Source organism: Salmo salar, chromosome ssa22, assembly GCF_905237065.1.
Source record: "Salmo salar chromosome ssa22, Ssal_v3.1, whole genome shotgun sequence".
NCBI classification, from domain to species: Eukaryota; Metazoa; Chordata; class Actinopteri; order Salmoniformes; family Salmonidae; genus Salmo; species Salmo salar.
The window spans coordinates 55,406,003-55,433,313 of NC_059463.1; the positions used below are offsets into that span (position 1 = coordinate 55,406,003).

The window sequence follows — 27,311 nt, forward strand, 5'->3', positions numbered from 1 at the left end:
TCTCTCTCTCTTTCTCTCTCTCTGTCTCTCTCTCTCCGTTTCTCTCTCTCTCGGTTTCTCTCTCTTTCTTTCTCTGTTTCTCTCTCTCTCTGTCTCTGTTTCTCTCTGTCTCTGTTTCTCTGTCTCTCTCTCTCTCTCTCCCCTCTCTCTCCCTCTACCCTCCCTCTCCCTCTTCCCACCTCTCTTTGTTTGTCTCTCACTATCTCTCTCTCTGTATCACATGCCTTTACTGTTTATCCCCACAGTGATAAGGCCAACAGCAACCAACAGAGGACACTGGGGTTGGAATACAGACAGGGAAGACCTGGCCTTGTTTTACTGTGAAAGACAGCCAGACAGAGAGACAGACAGACAGAGAGACAGAGAGACAGAGAGACAGAGAGACAGAGAGACAGACAGACAGACAGACAGACAGACAGACAGACAGACAGACAGACAGACAGACAGACAGACAGACAGACAGACAGACAGACAGGAGGGAGGAGGGAGGAAGAAGAAGCCTACTTCAAAACAACACCAGTAACTGTCTGCCTGTTTGGATGGGGGGGAGTGGAGTCTGACTTCCGTGGCCCCGTTTTACTTTGTCTTTCCTCTCCACTTTTGTATTTTTTACCTCCAACTCTGGTGCCGTACACACACTACAAGGTGACTGTCTACCTGGCACAAGGTTTTTAAATGGATTCGATGTATACAATAGTGTAACTATTTCCACGTCCCCACTCTGGTAGTGGTGCTATGTTCATAAGTCACCGTCATCATCACAGCCTGATCCACTAGTGCATACTTACTTGTTGTAGATCCAGCCCTCCCTGGGCCAATTGGAAGAGGGGGTGTGACCCGTACTCAGACGCCTCGAACACCTTCAGACACAGACAAACAGGAATAGGAACAGACCAGGGCTCAGACTAACCTCAGTAAAATAAACCACAAATAAAACAATACAGAGCATTGCAAGGCATTGTTCAGACAGTGACACTATCCCCACCATCACGTCATCTATATCAGGGTTAAACCACCACTACATCAGGGTTAGACTACCACCACTACATCAGGGTTAGATCACCACCACTACATCAGGGTTAAACCACCACTACATCAGGGTTAAATCACCACCACTACATCAGGGTTAAACCACCACCACTACATCAGGGTTAAACCACCACCACTACATCAGGGTTAAACCACCAGCACCACATCAGGGTTAAACCACCACCACTACATCAGGGTTAAACCACCACCACTACATCAGGGTAGACCACCACTACATCAGGGTTAGACCACCACCACTACATCAGGGTTAGACCACCACTACATCAGGGTTAAACCACCACCACATCAGGGTTAGACCACCACTACATCAAGGTTAGGCCACCACCACTACATCAGGGTTAAACCACCACTACATCAGGGTTAGACCACCACTACATCAGGGTTAAACCACCAATACATCAGAGTTAGACCACCACTACATCAGGGTTAAACCACCACTACATCAGGGTTAAGCCACCACCACTATATCAAGGTTAAACCACCACTACATCAGGGTTAAACCACCACTATATCAGGGTTAGACCACCACTACATCAGGGTTAAACCACCACTACATCAGGGTTAGACCACCACTACATCAGGGTTAGATCACCACCACTACATCAGGGTTAGACCACCACTACATCAGGGTTAGATCACCACCACTACATCAGGGTTAGACCACCACTACATCAGGGTTAGACCACCACTACATCAGGGTTAAACCACCACTACATCAGGGTTAGACCACCACTACATCAGGGTTAAACCACCACTACATCAGGGTTAAACCACCACTACATCAGGGTTAAACCACCACCATATCAGGGTTAGACCACCACTACATCAGGGTTAGACCACCACATCAGGGTTAGACCACCACTACATCAGGGTTAGACCACCACAACATCAGGGTTAAACCACCACCATATCAGGTTTAGACCACCACTACATCAGGGTTAAACCACCACTACATCAGGGTTAAACCACCACCACTACATCAGGGTTAAACAACCACTACATCAGGTTTAAACCACCACTACATCAGGGTTAGACCACCACCACTACATCAGGGTTAGACCACCACCACTACATCAGGTTTAAACCACCACTACATCAGGGTTAAACCACTACCACAACATCAGGGTTAGACCACCACTACATCAGGGTTAGACCACCACTACATCAGGGTTAAACCACTACTACATCAGGGTTAAACCACCACTACATCAGGGTTAGACCACCACTACATCAGGGTTAGACCACCACTACATCAGGGTTAAACCACCACCACTACATCAGGGTTAGACCACCACTACATCAGGGTTAAACCACCACTACATCAGGGTTAAACCACCACTACATCAGGGTTAAACCACCACCACTACATCAGGGTTAGACCACCACTACATCAGGGTTAGACCACCACCACTACATCAGGGTTAAACCACCACTGCATCAGGGTTAGACCACCACTACATCAAGGTTAGACCACCACCACTACATCAGGGTTAAACCACCACTACATCAGGGTTAAACCACCACCACTACATCAGGGTTAAACCACCACCACTACTTCAGGGTTAATCCACCACTACATCAGGGTTAAACCACCACCACTACATCAGGGTTAAACCACCACCACTACATCAGGGTTAAACCACCACTACATCAGGGTTAGACCACCACCACTACATCAGGGTTAGACCACCACTACATCAGGGTTAAACCACCACTACATCGGGGTTAGACCACCACTACATCAGGGTTAAACCACCACTACATCAGGGTTAAACCACCACTACATCAGGGTTAAACCACCACCACTACATCAGGTTTAAACCACCACTACATCAAGGTTAGACCACCACTACATCAGGGTTAGACCACCACTACATCAGGGTTAAACCACCACTACATCAGGGTTAAACCACCAGCACCACATCAGGGTTAAACCACCACCACTACATCAGGGTTAAACCACCACCACTACATCAGGGTAGACCACCACTACATCAGGGTTAGACCACCACCACTACATCAGGGTTAGACCACCACTACATCAGGGTTAAACCACCACCACATCAGGGTTAGACCACCACTACATCAAGGTTAGACCACCACCACTACATCAGGGTTAAACCATCACTACATCAGGGTTAAACCACCACTACATCAGGGTTAAACCACCACTACATCAGGGTTAGACCACCACTACATCAGGGTTAAACCACCACTACATCAGAGTTAGACCACCACTACATCAGGGTTAAACCACCACTACATCAGGGTTAAGCCACCACCACTATATCAAGGTTAAACCACCACTACATCAGGGTTAAACCACCACTATATCAGGGTTAGACCACCACTACATCAGGGTTAAACCACCACTACATCAGGGTTAGACCACCACTACATCAGGGTTAGATCACCACCACTACATCAGGGTTAAACCACCACCACTACATCAGGGTTAAACCACCACTACATCAGGGTTAGACCACCACTACATCAGGGTTAAACCACCACTACATCAGGGTTAGACCACCACTACATCAGGGTTAAACCACCACTACATCAGGGTTAAACCACCACTACATCAGGGTTAAACCACCACCATATCAGGGTTAGACCACCACTACATCAGGGTTAGATCACCACCACTACATCAGGGTTAGACCACCACTACATCAGGGTTAGATCACCACCACTACATCAGGGTTAGACCACCACTACATCAGGGTTAGACCACCACTACATCAGGGTTAAACCACCACTACATCAGGGTTAGACCACCACTACATCAGGGTTAAACCACCACTACATCAGGGTTAAACCACCACTACATCAGGGTTAAACCACCACCATATCAGGGTTAGACCACCACTACATCAGGGTTAGACCACCACATCAGGGTTAGACCACCACTACATCAGGGTTAGACCACCACAACATCAGGGTTAAACCACCACAATATCAGGTTTAGACCACCACTACATCAGGGTTAAACCACCACTACATCAGGGTTAAACCACCACTACATCAGGGTTAAACAACCACTACATCAGGTTTAAACCACCACTACATCAGGGTTAGACCACCACCACTACATCAGGGTTAGACCACCACCACTACATCAGGTTTAAACCACCACTACATCAGGGTTAAACCACTACCACAACATCAGGGTTAGACCACCACTACATCAGGGTTAGACCACCACTACATCAGGGTTAAACCACTACTACATCAGGGTTAAACCACCACTACATCAGGGTTAGACCACCACTACATCAGGGTTAGACCACCACTACATCAGGGTTAAACCACCACCACTACATCAGGGTTAGACCACCACTACATCAGGGTTAAACCACCACTACATCAGGGTTAAACCACCACTACATCAGGGTTAAACCACCACCACTACATCAGGGTTAGACCACCACTACATCAGGGTTAGACCACCACCACTACATCAGGGTTAAACCACCACTGCATCAGGGTTAGACCACCACTACATCAAGGTTAGACCACCACCACTACATCAGGGTTAAACCACCACTACATCAGGGTTAAACCACCACCACTACATCAGGGTTAAACCACCACCACTACTTCAGGGTTAATCCACCACTACATCAGGGTTAAACCACCACCACTACATCAGGGTTAAACCACCACCACTACATCAGGGTTAAACCACCACTACATCAGGGTTAGACCACCACCACTACATCAGGGTTAGACCACCACTACATCAGGGTTAAACCACCACTACATCGGGGTTAGACCACCACTACATCAGGGTTAAACCACCACTACATCAGGGTTAAACCACCACTACATCAGGGTTAAACCACCACCACTACATCAGGTTTAAACCACCACTACATCAAGGTTAGACCACCACTACATCAGGGTTAGACCACCACTACATCAGGGTTAAACCACCACTACATCAGGGTTAAACCACCAGCACCACATCAGGGTTAAACCACCACCACTACATCAGGGTTAAACCACCACCACTACATCAGGGTAGACCACCACTACATCAGGGTTAGACCACCACCACTACATCAGGGTTAGACCACCACTACATCAGGGTTAAACCACCACCACATCAGGGTTAGACCACCACTACATCAAGGTTAGACCACCACCACTACATCAGGGTTAAACCATCACTACATCAGGGTTAAACCACCACTACATCAGGGTTAAACCACCACTACATCAGGGTTAGACCACCACTACATCAGGGTTAAACCACCACTACATCAGAGTTAGACCACCACTACATCAGGGTTAAACCACCACTACATCAGGGTTAAGCCACCACCACTATATCAAGGTTAAACCACCACTACATCAGGGTTAAACCACCACTATATCAGGGTTAGACCACCACTACATCAGGGTTAAACCACCACTACATCAGGGTTAGACCACCACTACATCAGGGTTAGATCACCACCACTACATCAGGGTTAAACCACCACCACTACATCAGGGTTAAACCACCACTACATCAGGGTTAGACCACCACTACATCAGGGTTAAACCACCACTACATCAGGGTTAGACCACCACTACATCAGGGTTAAACCACCACTACATCAGGGTTAAACCACCACTACATCAGGGTTAAACCACCACCATATCAGGGTTAGACCACCACTACATCAGGGTTAGACCACCACCATATCAGGGTTAGACCACCACTACATCATGGTTAGACCACCACTACATCAGGGTTAAACCACCACTACATCAGGGTTAAACCACCACCACTACATCAGGGTTAAACAACCACTACATCAGGTTTAAACCACCACTACATCAGGGTTAAACCACTACCACAACATCAGGGTTAGACCACCACTACATCAGGGTTAAACCACCACTACATCAGGGTTAAACCACTACTACATCAGGGTTAGACCACCACTACATCAGGGTTAAACCACCACTACATCAGGGTTAGACCACCACTACATCAGGTTTAGACCACCACTACATCAGGGTTAAACCACTACTACATCAGGTTTAGACCACCACTACATCAGGGTTAAACCACCACTACATCAGGGTTAAACCACCACTACATCAGGGTTAGACCACCACTACATCAGGGTCAGACCACCACTACATCAGGGTTAGACCACCACTACATCAGGGTTAGACCACCACCACTACATCAGGGTTAAACTACCACTACATCAGGGTTAAACAACCACTACATCAGGGTTAGACCACCACTACATCAGGGTTGGTTTCAATTAGAATTGAAGGCAATCAATTCAGAAAGTAAACTGAAATTTCAATTCAATAATTGAAAAAAGGGCATTTCTTTTCCATGACCTCTTATTAATAGAGTGAAAAGTTAAAGATATTCATTTCAAAGGTGAATATCTTTAACTGCTTCCTGACTTTACTGCCTTCAATTCTAATTGGCCTCATCCCTGATCATATTTCCACAATCTATATCATTACAGAGATCTGACATCAAGTAGAGAAAATTGCACCCTACTCCGTGTTGTTGTGCTGTGTTATTGTGTTGTTGCATTGTTGCATTGTTGTGTTGTACTGTGTTGTGTTGTTGCATTGTTGTGTTGTTGCGTTGTTGTGTTGTTGTGCTGTGTTATTGTGTTGTTTTTTTGTTGTGTTGTACTGTGTTGTGTTGTTGTGCTGTGTTATTGTGTTGTTGTGTTATTGTGTGTTTTTTTGTTGTGTTGTTGCGTTGTTGTGTTGTTTTTGTTGTTGTGTTGTACTGTGTTGTGTTGTTGTATTGTTGTGCTGTGTTATTGTGTTGTTGTGTTGTTTTTTTGTTGTGTTGTACTGTGTTGTGTTGTTGTATTGTGTGATTCTCACCTGGTTCCCGGAGATCATGACTGTTCCTGGGGAGGGGCTGGGTCGATAAGGAACAGTGGCCCCCTTCGGTGGTGACTGGATACAGGAGGACAAAGCAAACAGCATAAAGACAATAATGTTTTTTACTAAACATCGCAGCACAATAAAACATGGTTGTATAGCCTTAGGACAGATGAGTTGCAGAAGGTTGGGACCAACAGATATGGGTTCAAATATTATTTGAAATGTTTTAAATACTTTAAACATTTGCTTCAGTTTGCCTGTACTACCTAGTGGGGAAACAGCGTTTGAAATGATTTCAAATAGTATTTGAATTCAGGTCTGGGGACCAAAAAACTATCAATATGGTGGATTTCAGATGACTAGATAAGGACAAAACAAAAACAGTATTCAGACAACGTTGATTTATCTCTGAAACGCTTTGATTCTACAATTACATGAAAGCGCATGCTTGGATAGGGTCAGTGTTTTCTCCAGCAGAGATTAAGGTGCCTGGAATAACAATGAGTTGTTAAATCCTTAGATTCTTCTGTTTTTGTCATTCAGGCTCATCCTCTTAAGTAGTCTTCTCGCTGCAGCGGGATAGTTCTCAAGATGAAGAGGGTATCGATTTTAGAAATGTAGAAATGTCTTTACTTCGAAACATTGATTGATTGTATTTATTTTCAAATGGAAGTATTTGATATGTGCTACTAGAGATGTGACAGAGTACTGATTACAGGCTTATCAAGTCATCACTATTAACTTTCTCTTTCTTATTTGTTCATTTTTTAACATAAATCTTTTGATAGTGATAATTTTATACATTTGCTTAAATCAATTATGATACATTGATCTGTCTGGATCCTCCGTGTCTGTGGCTGGTAATATCAGGATCCTTTGGGGGCGATCTAGTGATCTGCACGCTACAAACAAACAGCCGTGCATTCACGACCTGCGGTCTAACGTGTCAATAAAAGTTCACAAGTAGTAAAGGGGTCAGGGATCAGGGTGATGAGGAAGTGTACACCACCTCGAGAATGACAGTGCAGATGAGCTTGACACACTGGATGATGGCGTCTTGGGTCCCGGATATTGTCACACCTCTCTCAGTGGAGTTGGGAAGGAGGTCTCCTGCTACCTGTACTTGTGCCCCCGTGGTCTGTTTAAGATGACAAAGGGAAACATGATGTGTGAAAGAGCCAGAAGAGGACTGGCCAACATTCTCGGAGCCTGATTCCTCTCTAGGTTTCTTCCTCGGTTCCTACCTTCTAGTTTTTCCTAGCCACTGTGCTTCTGCCTTTGCATTGCTTGCTCTTTTGGGGGTTTTGGCTGGGTTTCTGTAAAGCACTTTGTGTAAACTGCTATAAGGCTTTATAAAATACAGTTGATTGATTGATTAATGGTCATAGTGTATAAAGTATACAATATAAATGGGACTCCAAACAGCCTCTGACTCTCTCTACCCACCTCTACTTCATTACACTGAGCTGAAAGATCAGTTCCAACAACTATTCCACCATATTGGTTTCAGTTCAGATGTTTAGAAAGGAGAGGAGGAGAGGACAGATGTTTAGAAAGGAGAGGAGGAGAGGACAGATGTTTAGAAAGGAGAGGAGGAGAGGACAGATGTTTATAAAGGAGAGGAGGAGAGGACAGATGTTTAGAAAGGAGAGGAGGAGAGGACAGATGTTTAGAAAGGAGAGGAGGAGAGGACAGATGTTTAGAAAGGAGAGGAGGAGAGGACAGATGTTTATAAAGGAGAGGAGGAGAGGACAGATGTTTATAAAGGAGAGGAGGAGAGGACAGATGTTTATAAAGGAGAGGAGGAGAGGACAGATGTTTAGAAAGGAGAGGAGGAGAGGACAGATGTTTATAAAGGAGAGGAGGAGAGGACAGATGTTTATAAAGGAGAGGAGGAGAGGACAGATGTTTATAAAGGAGAGGAGGAGAGGACAGATGTTTATAAAGGAGAGGAGGAGAGGACAGATGTTTAGAAAGGAGAGGAGGAGAGGACAGATGTTTATAAAGGAGAGGAGGAGAGGACAGATGTTTAGAAAGGAGAGGACAGATGTTTATAAAGGAGAGGAGGAGAGGACAGATGTTTAGAAAGGAGAGGACAGATGTTTATAAAGGAGAGGAGGAGAGGACAGATGTTTATAAAGGAGAGGAGGAGAGGACAGATGTTTAGAAAGGAGAGGAGGAGAGGACAGATGTTTAGAAAGGAGAGGACAGATGTTTATAAAGGAGAGGAGGAGAGGACAGATGTTTAGAAAGGAGAGGAGGAGAGGACAGATGTTTAGAAAGGAGAGGAGGAGAGGACAGATGTTTAGAAAGGAGAGGAGGAGAGGACAGATGTTTATAAAGGAGAGGAGGAGAGGACAGATGTTTAGAAAGGAGAGGAGGAGAGGACAGATGTTTAGAAAGGAGAGGAGGAGAGGACAGATGTTTAGAAAGGAGAGGAGGAGAGGACAGATGTTTAGAAAGGAGAGGAGGAGAGGACAGATGTTTAGAAAGGAGAGGAGGAGAGGACAGATGTTTATAAAGGAGAGGAGGAGAGGACAGATGTTTATAAAGGAGAGGAGGAGAGGACAGATGTTTATAAAGGAGAGGAGGAGAGGACAGATGTTTATAAAGGAGAGGAGGAGAGGACAGATATTTATAAAGGAGAGGAGGAGAGGACAGATGTTTAGAAAGGAGAGGAGAGGACAGATGTTTATAAAGGAGAGGAGGAGAGGACAGATGTTTAGAAAGGAGAGGAGAGGACAGATGTTTATAAAGGAGAGGAGGAGAGGACAGATGTTTATAAAGGAGAGGAGAGGACAGATGTTTAGAAAGGAGAGGAGGAGAGGACATATGTTTATAAAGGAGAGGAGGAGAGGACAGATGTTTATAAAGGACAGGAGGAGAGGACAGATATTTATTTAGGAGAGGACAGATGTTTAGAAAGGAGAGGAGGAGAGGACAGATGTTTATAAAGGAGAGGAGGAGAGGACAGATGTTTAGAAAGGAGAGGAGGAGAGGACAGATGTTTAAGCAAGTGAGACAGAGCCACACTCACCTCTCTGATCTCCTTGATCTTGGAGCCGCCCTTGCCGATGAGAGAGCCGCATTGGCTGGCAGGAATGACCAATCGTAGGGTGACGGGGGGCTTGCTGGTGACCGTGCCATTGGCTACCAGAGTTGTGAGGTCCTGGAGGAAACAAACATGATTTGTTTAGATTCACTATTCAAGTGTCACTCATCAATTAAAACAACAGTTGGTCAAAAGAACGGAAGATAAAGCAACATTTACAGAGTTTACACGTCAACGATCCAATCAGGGAAAGCTTAGCGCTCAATCTCTGTCTGCTGTCTATCGATTCCCATATAGATCACAGACAATATTTACCCTGTTGGTCAGATCTATTCACCTTTAGAAATGGCATTCTGTCTCTCCCTCTACTTTATGTTCCTTTAGATGTAGATTGTGACTCTCTTGGCTAAGGCCCTGTGACCAGGCCAGGTAAACTCAGGCTAACAATCTCTATGTCTGACCAGTGGCCTGTGACCAGGCCAGGTAAACTCAGGCTAACAATCTCTATGTCTGACCAGTGGCCTGTGACCTGGCCAGGTAAACTCAGGCTAACAATCTCTATGTCTGACCAGTAGCCTGTGACCAGGCCAGGTAAACTCAGGCTAACAATCTCTATGTCTGACCAGTGGCCTGTGACCAGGCCAGGTAAACTCAGGCTAACAATCTCTATGTCTGACCAGTGGCCTGTGACCAGGCCAGGTAAACTCAGGCTAACAATCTCTATGTCTGACCAGTGGCCTGTGACCTGGCCAGGTAAACTCAGGCTAACAATCTCTATGTCTGACCAGTAGCCTGTGACCAGGCCAGGTAAACTCAGGCTAACAATCTCTATGTCTGACCAGTGGCCTGTGACCAGGCCAGGTAAACTCAGGCTAACAATCTCTATGTCTGACCAGTGGCCTGTGACCAGGCCAGGTAAACTCAGGCTAACAATCTCTATGTCTGACCAGTGGCCTGTGACCTGGCCAGGTAAACTCAGGCTAACAATCTCTGTCTGACCAGTGGCCTGTGACCTGGCCAGGTAAACTCAGGCTAACAATCTCTATGTCTGACCAGTGGCCTGTGACCAGGCCAGGTAAACTCAGGCTAACAATCTCTACAGTATGTTTGAACATGGTCCTGAGTTTTTCTGGACCCTAGTTTCCAAGTCTCAGCATTGTCTTAGATAAGATAAGTGACTTTGATCTGCACGGATTGAACCCAGCTTGTTCACCCTTCTGATAGCTAGCCCTGTTCCTAGACTCAAATAATACCCTGCTGCATTAGAGGGCTCATAGAGGACCAAGGCTTTAAGTCCCATAGTTAGAAATAGTCTCTCTCACACAGACAGACTTTTCACTCCCACTCCCACTCCCACACCCACTCTCACTCTCACGCTCACTCTCACTCTGACTCCCGCCTTAATTTAGGTAATAAATATAATCCTAAATCATGGCCCCAGCAGGACTCCGCAAGCATTTAACATGTAAATAGCCTGGCCATCACATCACGCTAGAGGCTACATGAACTCAACCACTATTACGGTTCCTTTACTAAGGCCTACTCTCCCAATGTGCAATGTTCTCTCCAACTACAATGTCAGTATACATTATCAAGAGGTTGGGCATATTTCTCTCTCTCTGTCTCTTTCTCTCTGTCTCTCTCTGTCTCACTCTCTCTGTCTCTCTCTCTCTGTCTCTCTCTCTCTGTCTCTCTCTCTCTGTCTCTTTCTCTCTGTCTGTCTCTCTCTGTCTCTCTCTCTATGTCTCTCTCGCTCTCTGTCTCTCTTGCTCTCTGTCTCTCTCTCTCTGTCTCTCTCTCTGTCTCTCTCTCTCTCTGTCTCTCTGTCTCTCTCTCTCTCTGTCTCTGTGTCTCTGTCTGTCTGTCTCTCTCTCTCTCTGTCTGTCTCTCTCTCTCTGTCTGTCTCTCTCTCTGTCTGTCTCTCTCTCTCTGTGTCTCTCTCTCTCTCTCTCTCTCTCTGTCTCTCTCTGTCTCTCTCTGTCTCTCTCTGTCTCTCTCGCTCTCTGTCTCTCTCTCTCTCTGTCTCGCTCTCTGTCTCGCTCTCTCTCTGTCTCTCTCTCTCTCTGTCTCTCTCTGTCTCTCTCTGTCTCTCTCGCTCTCTGTCTCTCTCTCTGTCTCTCTCTCTCTGTCTGTCTCTCTCTCTCTCTCTGTCTCACTCTCTCTCTGTCTTTCTCTCTCTGGTACAGGCTCTTCTTCTCACTGCTAAATGTTTGGTTAGCAGTAGGTGGTTGGTACAGGCTCTTCTTCTCACTCTGCTAAATGTTTGGTTAGCAGTAGGTGGTTGGTACAGGCTCTTCTTTTCACTCTGCTAAATGTTTGGTTAGCAGTAGGTGGTTGGTACAGGCTCTTCTTTTCACTCTGCTAAATGTTTGGTTAGCAGTAGGCGGTTGGTACAGGCTCTTCTTCTCACTCTGCTAAATGTTTGGTTAGCAGTAGGTGGTTGGTACTGGCTCTTTTTGTGGGTTTCTTTCCATAAGAGTTACAGAACACCAACTATCTCTAGGGGAGATTCAGACCTACACTGTGCTGATCTGTTCATAGCAAAACCAGGAAGGAAAGAGACATGGCTGAATGGAGCTCCTTATGAATTACAGACTAAATGTGCTCTTCATCACAGCAATGTGTTCTAAATCACTATAGCCTGCTCTTCATCACAGTAACGTGTTCTACATCCATATAGCGTGCTCTTCATCACAGTAACGTGTTCTACATCACTATAGCGTGCTCTTCATCACAGCAATGTGTTCTAAATCACTATAGCGTGCTCTTCATCACAGTAACGTGTTCTGCATCACTATAGCCTACTCTTCATCACAGTAACGTGTTCTACATCCTTATAGAGTGCTCTTCATCACAGTAATGTGTTCTACATCACTATAGCGTGCTCTTCATCACAGTAACGTGTTCTACATCACTATAGCCTACTCTTCATCACAGTAACGTGTTCTACATCACTATAGCGTGCTCTTCATCACAGTAACGTGTTCTACATCACTATAGCGTGCTCTTCATCACAGTAACGTGTTCTACATCACTATAGCCTACTCTTCATCACAGTAACATGTTCTACATCACTATAGCGTGCTCTTCATCACAGTAACGTGTTCTACATCACTATAGCCTACTCTTCATCACAGTAACGTGTTCTACATCACTATAGCGTGCTCTTCATCACAGTAACGTGTTCTACATCACTATAGCCTACTCTTCATCACAGTAACGTGCTCTACATCACTATAGCCTGCTCTTCATCACAGTAATGTGTTCTACATCCATATAGCGTGCTCTTCATCACAGTAACGTGTTCTACATCCATATAGCGTGCTCTTCATCACAGTAACGTGTTCTACATCCATATAGCGTGCTCTTCATCATAGTAGCGTGTTCTACATCACACACCTGAGCTAGAGCAGTGCTCCAGGCCCCCCCTAGGGTTACTATGACAACTCTGTCTTCACTGTGAAGGTATGAGAGGAGTTAACAGTGGGGCGGAGAGAGGAGATTCTTAACAGATTTCTACTAGTATTTGTGAGACAGAGGGAGAGAGAGAGAGACAGAGACAGAGAAAGACAGGAAGAGAGAGAATCCCTACCAGATGTTTAATGAATACCACACTAACAGCATGTTGCCATGTTATATAAATGAATGTTACACTTAACTCAGTCAGCTCACTGATCAAGGTCTATTGAATTGACCTGACAGCAACATCCTCACAAATCATTCAAAGGCTTGATATGTACTGTAACACAACAGACCCTTGATTTCATGAAACTGTTCTGTATGTGGATGAGAGTACTGTACTAGAAACCTCTCCTCTATTCAACAGCTAGCACACCTGAATGTCAACTACCCTGAATGTCAACTAACCTGAATGTCAACTATCCTGAATGTCAACTAACCTGAATGTCAACTGTCCTGACTGTCAACTAACCTGAATGTCAACTGTCCTGAATGTCAACTACCCTGAATGTCAACTAACCTGAATGTCAACTAACCTGAATGTCAACTGTCCTGAATGTCAACTATCCTGAATGTCAACTATCATGAATGTCAACTAACCTGAATGTCAACTATCCTGAATGTCAACTATCTTGAATGTCAACTAACCTGAATGTCAACTGTCCTGAATGTCAACTATCCTGAATGTCAACTGTACTGAATGTCAACTATCTTGAATGTCAACTAACCTGAATGTCAACTGTCCTGAATGTCAACTATCCTGAATGTCAACTATCCTGAATGTCAACTTTCCTGAATGTCAACTGACCTGAATGTCAACTAATCTGAAAGTCAACTGTCCTGAATGTCAACTAACCTGAATGTCAACTATCCTGAATGTCAACTGTCCTGAATGTCAACTGTCCTGAATGTCAACTAATCTGAATGTCAACTAATCTGAATGTCAACTAACCTGAATGTCAACTGTCCTGACTGTCAACTATCCTGAATGTCAATTTACCTGAATGTCAATTTACCTGAATGTCAACTATCCTTAATGTCAATTTACCTGAATGTCAATTTACCTGAATGTAAACTATCCTGAATGTCAACTACCCTGAATGTCAACTAACTTGAATGTCAACTATCCTGAATGTCAACTACCCTGAATGTCAACTAACCTGAATGTCAACTGTCCTGAATGTCAACTATCCTGAATGTCAACTATCCTGAATGTCAACTGTCCTGAATGTCAACTATCCTGAATGTCAACTATCCTGAATGTCAACTAACCTGAATGTCAACTATCCTGAATGTCAACTATCCTGAATGTCAACTGTCCTGAATGTCAACTATCCTGAATGTCAACTATCCTGAATGTCAACTGTCCTGAATGTCAACTATCCTGAATGTCAACTAACCTGAATGTCAACTATCCTGAATGTCAACTATCCTGAATGTCAACTAACCTGAATGTCAACTGTCCTGAATGTCAACTATCCTGAATGTCAACTATCCTGAATGTCAACTATCCTGAATGTCAACTTTCCTGAATGTCAACTGACCTGAATGTCAACTAATCTGAAAGTCAACTGTCCTGAATGTCAACTAACCTGAATGTCAACTATCCTGAATGTCAACTGTCCTGAATGTCAACTGTCCTGAATGTCAACTAATCTGAATGTCAACTAATCTGAATGTCAACTAACCTGAAAGTCAACTATCCTGAATGTCAACTGTCCTGAATGTTAACTAACCTGAATGTCAACTAACCTGAATGTCAACTAATCTGAATGTCAACTATCCTGAATGTCAACTATCCTGAATGTCAATTTACCTGAATGTCAATTTACCTGAATGTCAACTATCCTTAATGTCAATTTTCCTGAATGTTAATTTACCTGAAGGTCAATTTACCTGAATGTCAACTATCCTGAATGTCAACTACCCTGAATGTCAACTAACCTGAATGTCAACTATCCTGAATGTCAACTACCCTGAATGTCACCTAACCTGAATGTCAACTGTCCTGAATGTCAACTTTCCTGAATTTCAACTATCCTGAATGTCAACTGTCCTGAATGTCAACTATCCTGAATGTCAACTATCCTGAATGTCAACTAACCTGAATGTCAACTATCCTGAATGTCAACTATCCTGAATGTCAACTAACCTGAATGTCAACTGTCCTGAATGTCAACTATCCTGAATGTCAACTATCCTGAATGTCAATTATCCTGAATGTCAACTTTCCTGAATGTCAACTGACCTGAATGTCAACTAATCTGAAAGTCAACTGTCCTGAATGTCAACTAACCTGAATGTAAACTGTCCTGAATGTCAACTGTCCTGAATGTCAACTAATCTGAATGTCAACTGATCTGAATGTCAACTAACCTGATAGTCAACTATCCTGAATGTCAACTGTCCTGAATGTTAACTAACCTGAATGTCAACTATCCTGAATGTCAACTAATCTGAATGTCAACTATCCTGAATGTCAACTGTACTGAATGTCAACTATCCTGAATGTCAACTATCCTGAATGTCAACTATCATGAATGTCAACTAACCTGAATGTCAACTATCCTGAATGTCAACTATCTTGAATGTCAACTAACCTGAATGTCAACTGTCCTGAATGTCAACTATCCTGAATGTCAACTATCCTGAATGTCAACTTTCCTGAATGTCAACTGACCTGAATGTCAACTAATCTGAAAGTCAACTGTCCTGAATGTCAACTAACCTGAATGTCAACTATCCTGAATGTCAACTATCCTGAATGTCAACTGTCCTGAATGTCAACTAATCTGAATGTCAACTAATCTGAATGTCAACTAACCTGAAAGTCAACTATCCTGAATGTCAATTTACCTGAATGTCAATTTACCTGAATGTCAACTATCCTTAATGTCAATTTACCTGAATGTCAATTTACCTGAATGTAAACTATCCTGAATGTCAACTACCCTGAATGTCAACTAACTTGAATGTCAACTATCCTGAATGTCAACTACCCTGAATGTCAACTAACCTGAATGTCAACTGTCCTGAATGTCAACTATCCTGAATGTCAACTATCCTGAATGTCAACTGTCCTGAATGTCAACTATCCTGAATGTCAACTATCCTGAATGTCAACTAACCTGAATGTCAACTATCCTGAATGTCAACTATCCTGAATGTCAACTAACCTGAATGTCAACTGTCCTGAATGTCAACTATCCTGAATGTCAACTATCCTGAATGTCAACTGTCCTGAATGTCAACTATCCTGAATGTCAACTATCCTGAATGTCAACTAACCTGAATGTCAACTATCCTGAATGTCAACTATCCTGAATGTCAACTAACCTGAATGTCAACTGTCCTGAATGTCAACTACCCTGAATGTCAACTATCCTGAATGTCAACTATCCTGAATGTCAACTTTCCTGAATGTCAACTGACCTGAATGTCAACTAATCTGAAAGTCAACTGTCCTGAATGTCAACTAACCTGAATGTCAACTATCCTGAATGTCAACTGTCCTGAATGTCGACTGTCCTGAATGTCAACTAATCTGAATGTCAACTAATCTGAATGTCAACTAACCTGAAAGTCAACTATCCTGAATGTCAACTGTCCTGAATGTTAACTAACCTGAATGTCAACTAATCTGAATGTCAACTATCCTGAATGTCAACTATCCTGAATGTCAATTTACCTGAATGTCAATTTACCTGAATGTCAACTATCCTTAATGTCAATTTACCTGAATGTTAATTTACCTGAAGGTCAATTTACCTGAATGTCAACTATCCTGAATGTCAACTACCCTGAATGTCAACTAACCTGAATGTCAACTATCCTGAATGTCAACTACCCTGAATGTCACCTAACCTGAATGTCAACTGTCCTGAATGTCAACTATCCTGAATGTCAACTATCCTGAATGTCAACTAACCTGAATGTCAACTATCCTGAATGTCAACTATCCTGAATGTCAACTAACCTGAATGTCAACTGTCCTGAATGTCAACTATCCTGAATGTCAACTATCCTGAATGTCAATTATCCTGAATGTCAACTTTCCTGAATGTCAACTGACCTGAATGTCAACTAATCTGAAAGTCAACTGTCCTGAATGTCAACTAACCTGAATGTAAACTGTCCTGAATGTCAACTGACCTGAATGTCAACTAACCTGAATGTCAACTGTCCTGAATGTCAACTATCCTGAATGTCAACTATCCTGAATGTCAACTATCCTGAATGTCAACTGTCCTGAATGTCAACTGTCCTGAATGTCAACTAATCTGAATGTCAACTAATCTGAATGTCAACTAACCTGATAGTCAACTATCCTGAATGTCAACTGTCCTGAATGTTAACTAACCTGAATGTCAACTATCCTGAATGTCAACTAATCTGAATGTCAACTATCCTGAATGTCAACTATCCTGAATGTCAATTTACCTGAATGTCAATTTACCTGAATGTCAACTATCCTTAATGTCAATTTACCTGAATGTTAATTTACCTGAATGTCAATTTACCTGAATGTCAACTATCCTGAATGTCAATTTAGCTGAATGTCAATTTACCTGAATGTCAATTTACCTGAATGTCAACTATCCTGCATGTCAATTTATCTTAATGTCAACTATCCTGAATGTCAACTAACCTGAATGTCAACTATCCTGAATGTCAACTAAGCTGAATGTCTACTATCCTGAATGTCAACTAACCTGAATGTCAATTATCCTGAATGTCAACTATCCTGAATGTCAATTTACCTGAATGTCAATTTACCTGAATGTCAATTTACCTGAATATCAACTATACTTAATGTCAATTTACCTGAATGTCAATTTACCTGAATGTCAACTTACCTGAATGTCAACTATCCTGAATGTCAATTTAGCTGAATGTCAATTTACCTAAATGTCAACTATCCTGAATGTCAACTAACCTGAATGTCAACTATCCTGAATGTCAACTAACCTGCATGTCAACTAACCTGAATGTCAACTATCCTGAATGTCAACTATCCTGAATGTCAACTACCCTGAATGTCAACTAACCTGAATGTCAACTAACCTGAATGTCAACTATCCTGAATGTCAACTATCCTGAATGTCAACTAACCTGCATGTCAACTAACCTGAATGTCAACTATCCTGAATGTCAACCATCCTGAATGTCAACTGTCCTGAATGTCAACTAACCTGAATGTCAACTATCCTGAATGTCAACTATCCTGAATGTCAATTTATCTGAATGTCAACTAACCTGAATGTCAATTTATCTGAATGTCAACTAACCTGAATGTCAATTTACCTGAATGTCAACTAACCTGAATCTTAACTAATCATCAAGCCCTTGACTAGGTGAATCAGGTGAGCAAGTTAGAAAGAGAGGGAGAGCTTCTTGTCTGGCCTTTTCACTTTGATTGTGACAGACAGACAGACAGACAGACAGACAGACAGACAGACAGACAGACAGACAGACAGACAGACAGACAGACAGACAGACAGACAGACAGACAGACAGACAGACAGACAGACAGACAGACAGACAGAGAGAGAGACACAGAGAGACAGACTGACAGAGAGAGAGAGACAGACAGACAGAGTGACAGGCAGAGAGACAGACCTCTTCCAGTTTGAGAGTGATCATAGTGAAGGCTCTGAAGACAGAGAGACAGAGACAGAGAGACAGAGACAGAGAGACAGACCTCTTCCAGTTTGAGAGTGATCATAGTGAACGCTCTGAAGACAGAGAGAGACAGAGACAGAGAGACAGAGACAGAGAGACAGACCTCTTCCAGTTTGAGAGTGATCATAGTGAACGCTCTGAAGACAGAGAGAGACAGAGACAGAGAGACAGAGACAGAGAGACAGACCTCTTCCAGTTTGAGAGTGATCATAGTGAACGCTCTGAAGACACAGAGAGACAGAGACAGAGAGACAGAGACAGAGAGACAGAGACAGAGAGACAGACCTCTTCCAGTTTGAGAGTGATCATAGTGAATGCTCTGAAGACACAGAGAGACAGAGACAGAGAGACAGAGACAGAGAGACAGAGACAGAGAGACAGACCTCTTCCAGTTTGAGAGTGATCATAGTGAAGGCTCTGAAGACACAGTCTGTAGGTCCTGTTATGGTGATGATCCTCTCTGGACACGAGCCCTCTGAGATGTTGATACGGGCGCTGCTCTGTGATGGAGGGATAGAGGGATGGAGGGATGGAGGAATAGAGAGATGGAGGGATAGAGGGATGGAGGGATAGAGAGATGAAGGGATAGAGGGATGGAGGGATAGAGAGATGGAGGGATAGAGGGATGGAGGGATAGAGGGATGGAGAGATAGAGGGATGGAGAGGTGTGGGGAGGAGGAGAAGAGAACAGAAGACAACATTCATTCTGATGCACTGCTCTGCACGTGTGTGCATGTGCCTGTGTGCGCAAGTATGTGTGTGTGTGAGTTCTATGCTAGCTGTGCAGTAGGAAGTAGGAGGAGCCATGCTAGGCCAGCTCTAGGCCCAGTGAGAGCTGAAACACTTCTTGAAAGAGCAGCCATGTTGTGTGGTGAACATCGTCATGTCCTTCAGTGGAACTACACACACACACACACACACACACACACACACACACACACACACACACACACACACACACACACACACACACACACACACACACACACACACACACACACACACACACACACACACACACACACACACACACACACACACACACACACTCGTGCAAACGAGCAAACACACAGACACACAAACACACCCACTTTAAAGGAACAACCTCCCTCTTAAGCAACTGTGTTTTTTTCACCAAGAACTGAAATATGCAAACAGGAACAGGTCTTTAATACTGAAATATGTGAACAGGAACAGGTCTTTAATACTGAAATATGTGAACAGGAACAGGTCTTTAATACTGAAATATGTGAACAGGAACAGGTCTTTAATACTGAAATATGTGAACAGGAACAGGTCTTTAATACTGAAATATGTGAACAGGAACAGGTCTTTAATACTGAAATATGTGAACAGGAACAGGTCTTTAATACTGAAATATGTGAACAGGAACAGGTCTTTAATACTGAAATATGTGAACAGGAACAGGTCTTTAATACTGAAATATGTGAACAGGAACAGGTCTTTAATACTGAAATATGTGAACAGGAACAGGTCTTTAATACTGAAATATGTGAACAGGAACAGGTCTTTAATACTGAAATATGTGAACAGGAACAGGTCTTTAATACTGAAATATGTGAACAGGAACAGGTCTTTAATACTGAAATATGTGAACAGGAACAGGTCTTTAATACTGAAATATGTGAACAGGAACAGGTCTTTAATACTGAAATATGCAAACAGGAACAGGTCTTTAATACTGAAATATGTGAACAGGGGGAGACAGGAAGAGAAAGGGGGAGAAGGGGGGGAGAACGGAGGGAGACAGGGAGGAGAAAGGGGGAGAAGGGAGGGAGAACGGAGGGAGACAGGGAGGAGAAAGGGGGAGAAGGGAGGGAGAACGGAGGGAGACAGGGAGGAGAAAGGGGGAGAAGGGAGGGAGAACGGAGGGAGACAGGGAGGAGAAAGGGGGAGAACGGAAGGAGAACAGGAAGGCTGTAATGATGGTGTTTTTATATCCTCCCTCCCCACTCTGAGTCTTTCAGCAACCAGCTCATCTGAGGACTCACTGACGATGGCTAAAGATTTGTGTCTGTATGCATGTGTTTCGGCTGTGTGTGTGTGTGTGTGTGTGTGTGTGTGTGTGTGTGTGTGTGTGTGTGTGTGTGTGTGTGTGTGTGTGTGTGTGTCTCGTCCGTCTGTGTGTGATTCATTGCATTGCAGGGTTTCCAGGTCCTCTCCTGTCTGTTTCATTTACATGTGATCTCTCTGTCACTCCGTCTGTGCATGCCTGCATGAGTGTGTCTCGGCTCTGCGTGTGTGTGTATGCACATGTCTGTGTGTGTGTGTCTGTCTCATGTGTGTGTGTGTGATTCATTGTACTGCAGGGCTCCTAGCTCCTGTCTGTTTCTCCCGGTGTTTGTGTCTGTCTGTGCGTGTGTGTGTGTGTGTGTGTGTGTGTGTGTGTGTGTGTGTGTGTGTGTGTGTGTGTGTGTGTGTGTCTGTGCATACGTGCGTGATGTCACTCAGGCTCTGGTCAATCTGAAAGACTCCCTGCTCTGCTTCTTCCCACGATAATGTTTTTATCTCCATCACAGAGACAGATTTACCTTATCACAGCTTTATTACTGTCATTATCTCCATCATGGAGACAGATTTACCTTATCACAGCTTTATTACTGTCATTATCTCCATCACGGAGACAGATTTACCTTATCACAGCTTTATTACTGTCATTATCTCCATCACGGAGTCAGATTTACCTTATCACAGCTTTATTACTGTCATTATCTCCATCACGGAGACAGATTTACCTTATCACAGCTTTATTACTGTCATTATCTCCATCACGGAGTCAGATTTACCTTATCACAGCTTTATTACTGTCATTATCTCCATCACGGAGACAGATTTACCTTTTACTGTCATTATCTCCATCACGGAGACAGATTTACCTTATCACAGCTTTGTTAGTCATTATCTCCATCATGGAGACAGATTTACCTTATCACAGCTTTATTACTGTCATTATCTCCATCACGGAGACAGATTTACCTTATCACAGCTTTATTACTGTCATTATCTCCATCACGGAGACAGATTTACCTTATCACAGCTTTATTACAATCTGAAGTCAAATGTCTACTGTTTGCTGATGATCTGGTGCTTCTGTCACCAACCAAGGAGGGCCTACAGCAGCACCAAGATCTTCTGAACAGATTCTGTCAGACCTGGGCCCTGACAGTAAATCTCAGTAAGAAAAAAACCACTGTGTTCAAAAAAAGATCCAGTCGCTAGGACCACAAATACAAATTCCATCTAGACACCGTTGCCCAAGAACACACAAAAAACTATACATACCTCGGCCTAAACATCAGCACCACAGGTAACTTCAACAAAACTGTGAACAATTTGAGAGACAAGGCAAGAAGGGCCTTCTATGCCATCAAAAGGAACATGAAACTCGACATACCAATTAGGATCTGGCTAAAAATACTAGAATCATCTAAAGAACCAATTGCCCTTTATGGTTGAGAGGTCTGGGGTCCGCTCACCAACCAAGAATTCACAAAATGAGACAAACACCAAATTGAGTCTCTGCATGCAGAATTCTGCAAAAACATCCTCAGTGTACAACGTAAAACACAAAAAAATGGATGCAGAGCAGAATTAGGCCGATACCCGCTAATTATCAAAATCCAGAAAAGAGCCATTAAATTCTACAACCACCTAAATGGAAGCTATTCCCAAAGCTTCCATAACAAAGCCATTACCTACAGAGAGATGAACCTGGAGAAGAGTCCCTTAAGCAAGCTGGTCCTGGGGCTCTGTTCACAAACACAAACAGACCCCACAGAGCTCCAGGACAGCAGCACAATTAGACCCAACCAAATCATGAGAAAACAAAAAGATAATTAATTGACACATTGGAAAGAATTAACAAAAAAACTGAGAATACTAGAATGTTATTTGGACCTAAACAGGGAGTACACAGTGGCAGAATACCTGACCACTGTGACTGACCCAAACTTAAGGAACGCTTTGGCTATGTACAGACTCAGAGACACCAATACTCCTTAGCTGGCCCACAAGAATGGAATGGTCTACTGTATCAAAATATTTGGCCAAATCAATAAAAATGGCAGCACAATATTGCTTAGAATCAAGGGCAATGGTGACATAATTTAGTATCTTTAAGGTTTCAATGACACATCCATAACCTGAGCGGAAACCAGATTGCATATCACAGAGAATACTATACACATCAAGAAAGCCAGTCAGTTGATTATTGACAAGTTTTGACTGAAACATGGAAGAAAGTGTAATAGGTGACTGAAACATGGAAGAAAGTGTAATAGGTGACTGAAACATTAAAGAAAGTATAATGGGTGACTGAAACATGGAAGAAAGTATAATGGGTGACTGAAACATGGAAGAAAGTATAAAGGGTGACTGAAACATGGAAGAAAGTGTAATGTGTGACTGAAACATTAAATAAAGAATAATGGCGGAATGAAACATTAAAGAAAGTATAATGGGTGACTGAAACATGGAAGAAAGTATAATGGGTGACTGAAACATTAAAGAAAGTATATTGGGTGACTGAAACATTAAAGAAAGTATAATGGGTGACTGAAACATTTAAGAAAGTGTAATTGGTGACTGAAAGTTGGAAGAAAGTATAATGGGTGAATGAAACATTTATGAAAGTGTAATTGGTGACTGAAAGATGGAAGAAAGTGTAATTGGTGACTGAAACATGGAAGAAAGTGTAATGGGTGACTGAAACATTTAAGAAAGTGTAATTGGTGACTGAAAGATGGAAGAAAGTGCAATGGGTGACTGAAACATTAAAGAAAGTATAATGGGTGACTGAAACATGGAAGAAAGTATAATGGGTGACTGAAACATTAAAGAAAGTATATTGGGTGACTGAAACATTAAAGAAAGTATAATGGGTGACTGAAACATTAAAGAAAGTATAATGGGTGACTGAAACATTAAAGAAAGTATATTGGATGACTGAAACATTAAAGAAAGTATAATGGGTGACTGAAACATGGAAGAAAGTATAATGGGTGACTGAAACATTAAAGAAAGTATAATGGGCGACTGAAACATTTAAGAAAGTGTAATTGGTGACTGAAAGATGGAAGAAAATGTAATGGGTGACTGAAACGTTGATAAGTAGGCTATACGGAGTATACAGAAGTCCCTGACTGCTTTTCCAGTTGGGTTTTATAAGAACTATGAAGGTACTGGTAGCACAAGGCTAAGAGCCAAAGGGGTCTTTGGCAGTGAAGAAAATCTTGTGCCACTAGCACACGACCACGCGCTACACACAAGGAACCTGGTTTGAATCCTCATTCGTCAGTGTGTAGCCGACAGAGGGTCACAAAGGGGTATGACATTAAACTGACGGATATAGAGAACAGTTAAGGAGAGTGCATGTGTGTGTGCTTCACTGCTGATACCTCATCTTCTTCAGCAGATTATAGACTCTTTTATTGCAATGAAAATAGAATGCATAGTGATGTCTCTCTCTCTCTCTCTCTCTCTCCTTCTCTCTCTCAGTTCAATTCAAATGGCTTTATTGGCATGGGAAACAGATGTTTACATTGCCAAAGCAAGTGAAGTAGATAATAAACAAAAGTGAATTCTTCGGCAGATTGCAGACTCCTTTATCACAATGAAAATAGAATGCATAGTGATGTCTCTCTCTCTCTCTCTCTCTCTCTCTCTCTATCTCTCTCAGTTCAATTCAAATGGCTTAAACATTACACTCGCAGAAGTTCCAAAATAATAAAGACATTACAAATGTCATATAATGTCTATGTACAGTTTTGTAACAATGTACAAATGGTGAAAGTACAAAAGGGAAAATAAATAAACATCAATATAGGTTGAATTCATAATGGTGTTTGTTCTTCACTGGTTGCCCTTTTCTTGTGGCAACAGGTCACAAATCTTGCTGCTGTGATGTCACACTGTGGTATTTCACCCAGTAGATATGGGAGTTTATCAAAATCGGGTTTGTTTTGAATTCTTTGTGGATCTGTGTAATCTGAGGGAAATATGTGTCTCTAATATGGTCATACATTGGGCAGGAGGTTAGGAAGTGCAGCTCAGTTTCTACCTCATTTTGTGGGCAGTGTGCACATAGCCTGTCTTCTCTTGAGAGCCAGGTCTGCCTACGGCGGCCTTTCTCAATAGCAAGGCTATGCTCACTGAGAGGTCTTTGGCATGGTTTGCTAACTACCTCTCTTAAAGAGTGCAGTGTATAAAGTCAGAAAATCTGCTTTCTCTGCCACTGCCCATCACCAAGGGAGTACCCCAAGGCTCGATCCTAGGCCCCAAGCTCTTCTCAATTTACAGCAACAACATAGCTCAGGCAGTAGGAAGAACTCTCATCCATTTATATGCAGATGATACAGTCTTTTACTCAGTTGGCCCCTCCCCAGATTATGTGTTAAATGCTCTACAACAAAACCTTCTTAGTGTCCAACAAGCTTTCTCTACCCTTAACCTTGTTTTGAACACCTCCAAAACAAAGGTCATGTGGTTTGGTAAGAAGAATGCCCCTCTCCCCACAGGTGTTATTACTACCACTGAGGGTTTACAGCTTGAGGTACCTCATACAAGTACTTGGGAGTATGGCTAGATGGTACACTGTCCTTCTCTCAGCACATATTAAAGCTTCAGGCTAAAGTTAAATCTAAACTTGGTTTCCTCTATCGTAATCGCTCCTCTTTCACCCCAGCTGCCAAACTAGCCCTGATTCAGATGACCATCCTACCCATGCTAGATTATGGAGATGTAATTTATAGATTGACAGGTAAGGGTGCTCTCGAGCAGCTAGATGTTCTTTACCATTCAGCCATCAGATTTGCCACCAATTCTCCTTATAGGACACATCACTGCATTCTATACTCCTCTGTGAACTGGTCATCTTTGTATACCTGTCGCAAGACCCACTGGTTGATGCTTATTTATAAAACCCTCTTAGGCCTCACTCCCCCCTATCTGAGATACCTACTGCAGCACTCATCCTCTACATACAACACACGTTCTGTCCCCAAAGCATACACATCCCTGGGTTGCTCCTCTTTTCAGTTCGCTGCAGCTAGCAACTGGAACAAGCTGCAACAAACACTCAAACTGGACAGTTTATCTCAATCTCTTCATTCAAAGACTCAATCACGGACACTCTTACTGACAGTTGTGGCTGCTTTGTGTGATGTATTGTTGTCTCTACCTTCTTGCCCTTTGTGCTGTTGTCTGTGCTTAATAATGTTGTACAATGTTTGGTGCTGCTACTATGTTGTATTGCTACCATGTTGTTGTTATGTTGTGTTGCTACCATGCTGTGTTGTGATGTGTTGCTGCCTTTCTATGTTGTTGTCTTAGGTCTCTATTTATGTAGTGTTGTGTTGTCTCTCTTGTGGTGATGTGTGTTTTGTCCTATATTCATATTGTAATCATTTAAAAAAAAAATTATCCGAGGTCCACGTCCCCGCAGGAGACCTTTTGCCTTTGGTAGGCCTTCATTGTAAGTAAGAATTTGTTCTTAACTGACTTGCCTAGTTAAATAAAGGTTAAATAAAAAATTAATAAAAAATTACATTTTCTTTCATGTTTCAGTCACCCATTACACTTTCTTCCATGTTTCAGTCACCCATTACACTTTCTTCCATGTTTCAGTCACCCATTACACTTTCTTCCAGGTTTCAGTCACCCATTACACTTTCTTCCATGTTTCAGTCACCCATTACACTTTCTTCCATGTTTCAGTCACCCATTACACTTTCTTCCATGTTTCAGTCACCCATTACACTTTCTACCATGTTTCAGTCACCCATTACACTTTCTTCCATGTTTCAGTCACCCATTACACTTTCTACCATGTTTCAGTCACCCATTACACTTTCTTCCATGTTTCAGTCACCCATTACACTTTCTTCCATGTTTCAGTCACCCATTACACTTTCTTCCATGTTTCAGTCACCAATTACACTTTCTTCCATGTTTCAGTCACCCATTACACTTTCTTCCATGTTTCAGTCACCCATTACACTTTCTTCTATGTTTCTCGGTGTCTTTCCATTTCATTTCACCTTCATAGCTTTACAATCCTGTGACACTTATTTTGTTTGAGTGATTTTGTGGGTTTGTGCTGTGTATCGGTTGCCCTTGAGACTAAAATATTCATGCTTCCTCTTCCTGTCAGCGAAGATGCCGAGGTACGTTATATAGATAGATATAG

The 27,311-nt window shown here is 42.8% G+C and overlaps 1 protein-coding gene across 2 annotated transcripts in view; it reads right to left on the reverse strand.

The window, feature by feature from the left end:
• pcbp4 (poly(rC) binding protein 4) overlaps positions 1-27,311 on the reverse strand; it is a 145,069-nt gene that overhangs the window by 27,798 nt on the left and 89,960 nt on the right. For both annotated transcript variants that reach the window (XM_014168308.2, XM_014168310.2), the window contains exons 5-9: positions 19,489-19,605; positions 9,950-10,081; positions 7,922-8,050; positions 6,910-6,984; positions 789-860 (exon numbers count right to left, since the gene is read on the reverse strand). In XM_014168308.2, the coding sequence (XP_014023783.2) occupies positions 789-860; positions 6,910-6,984; positions 7,922-8,050; positions 9,950-10,081; positions 19,489-19,605 (525 nt within the window). The remainder of the gene's footprint in view (positions 1-788; positions 861-6,909; positions 6,985-7,921; positions 8,051-9,949; positions 10,082-19,488; positions 19,606-27,311) is intronic.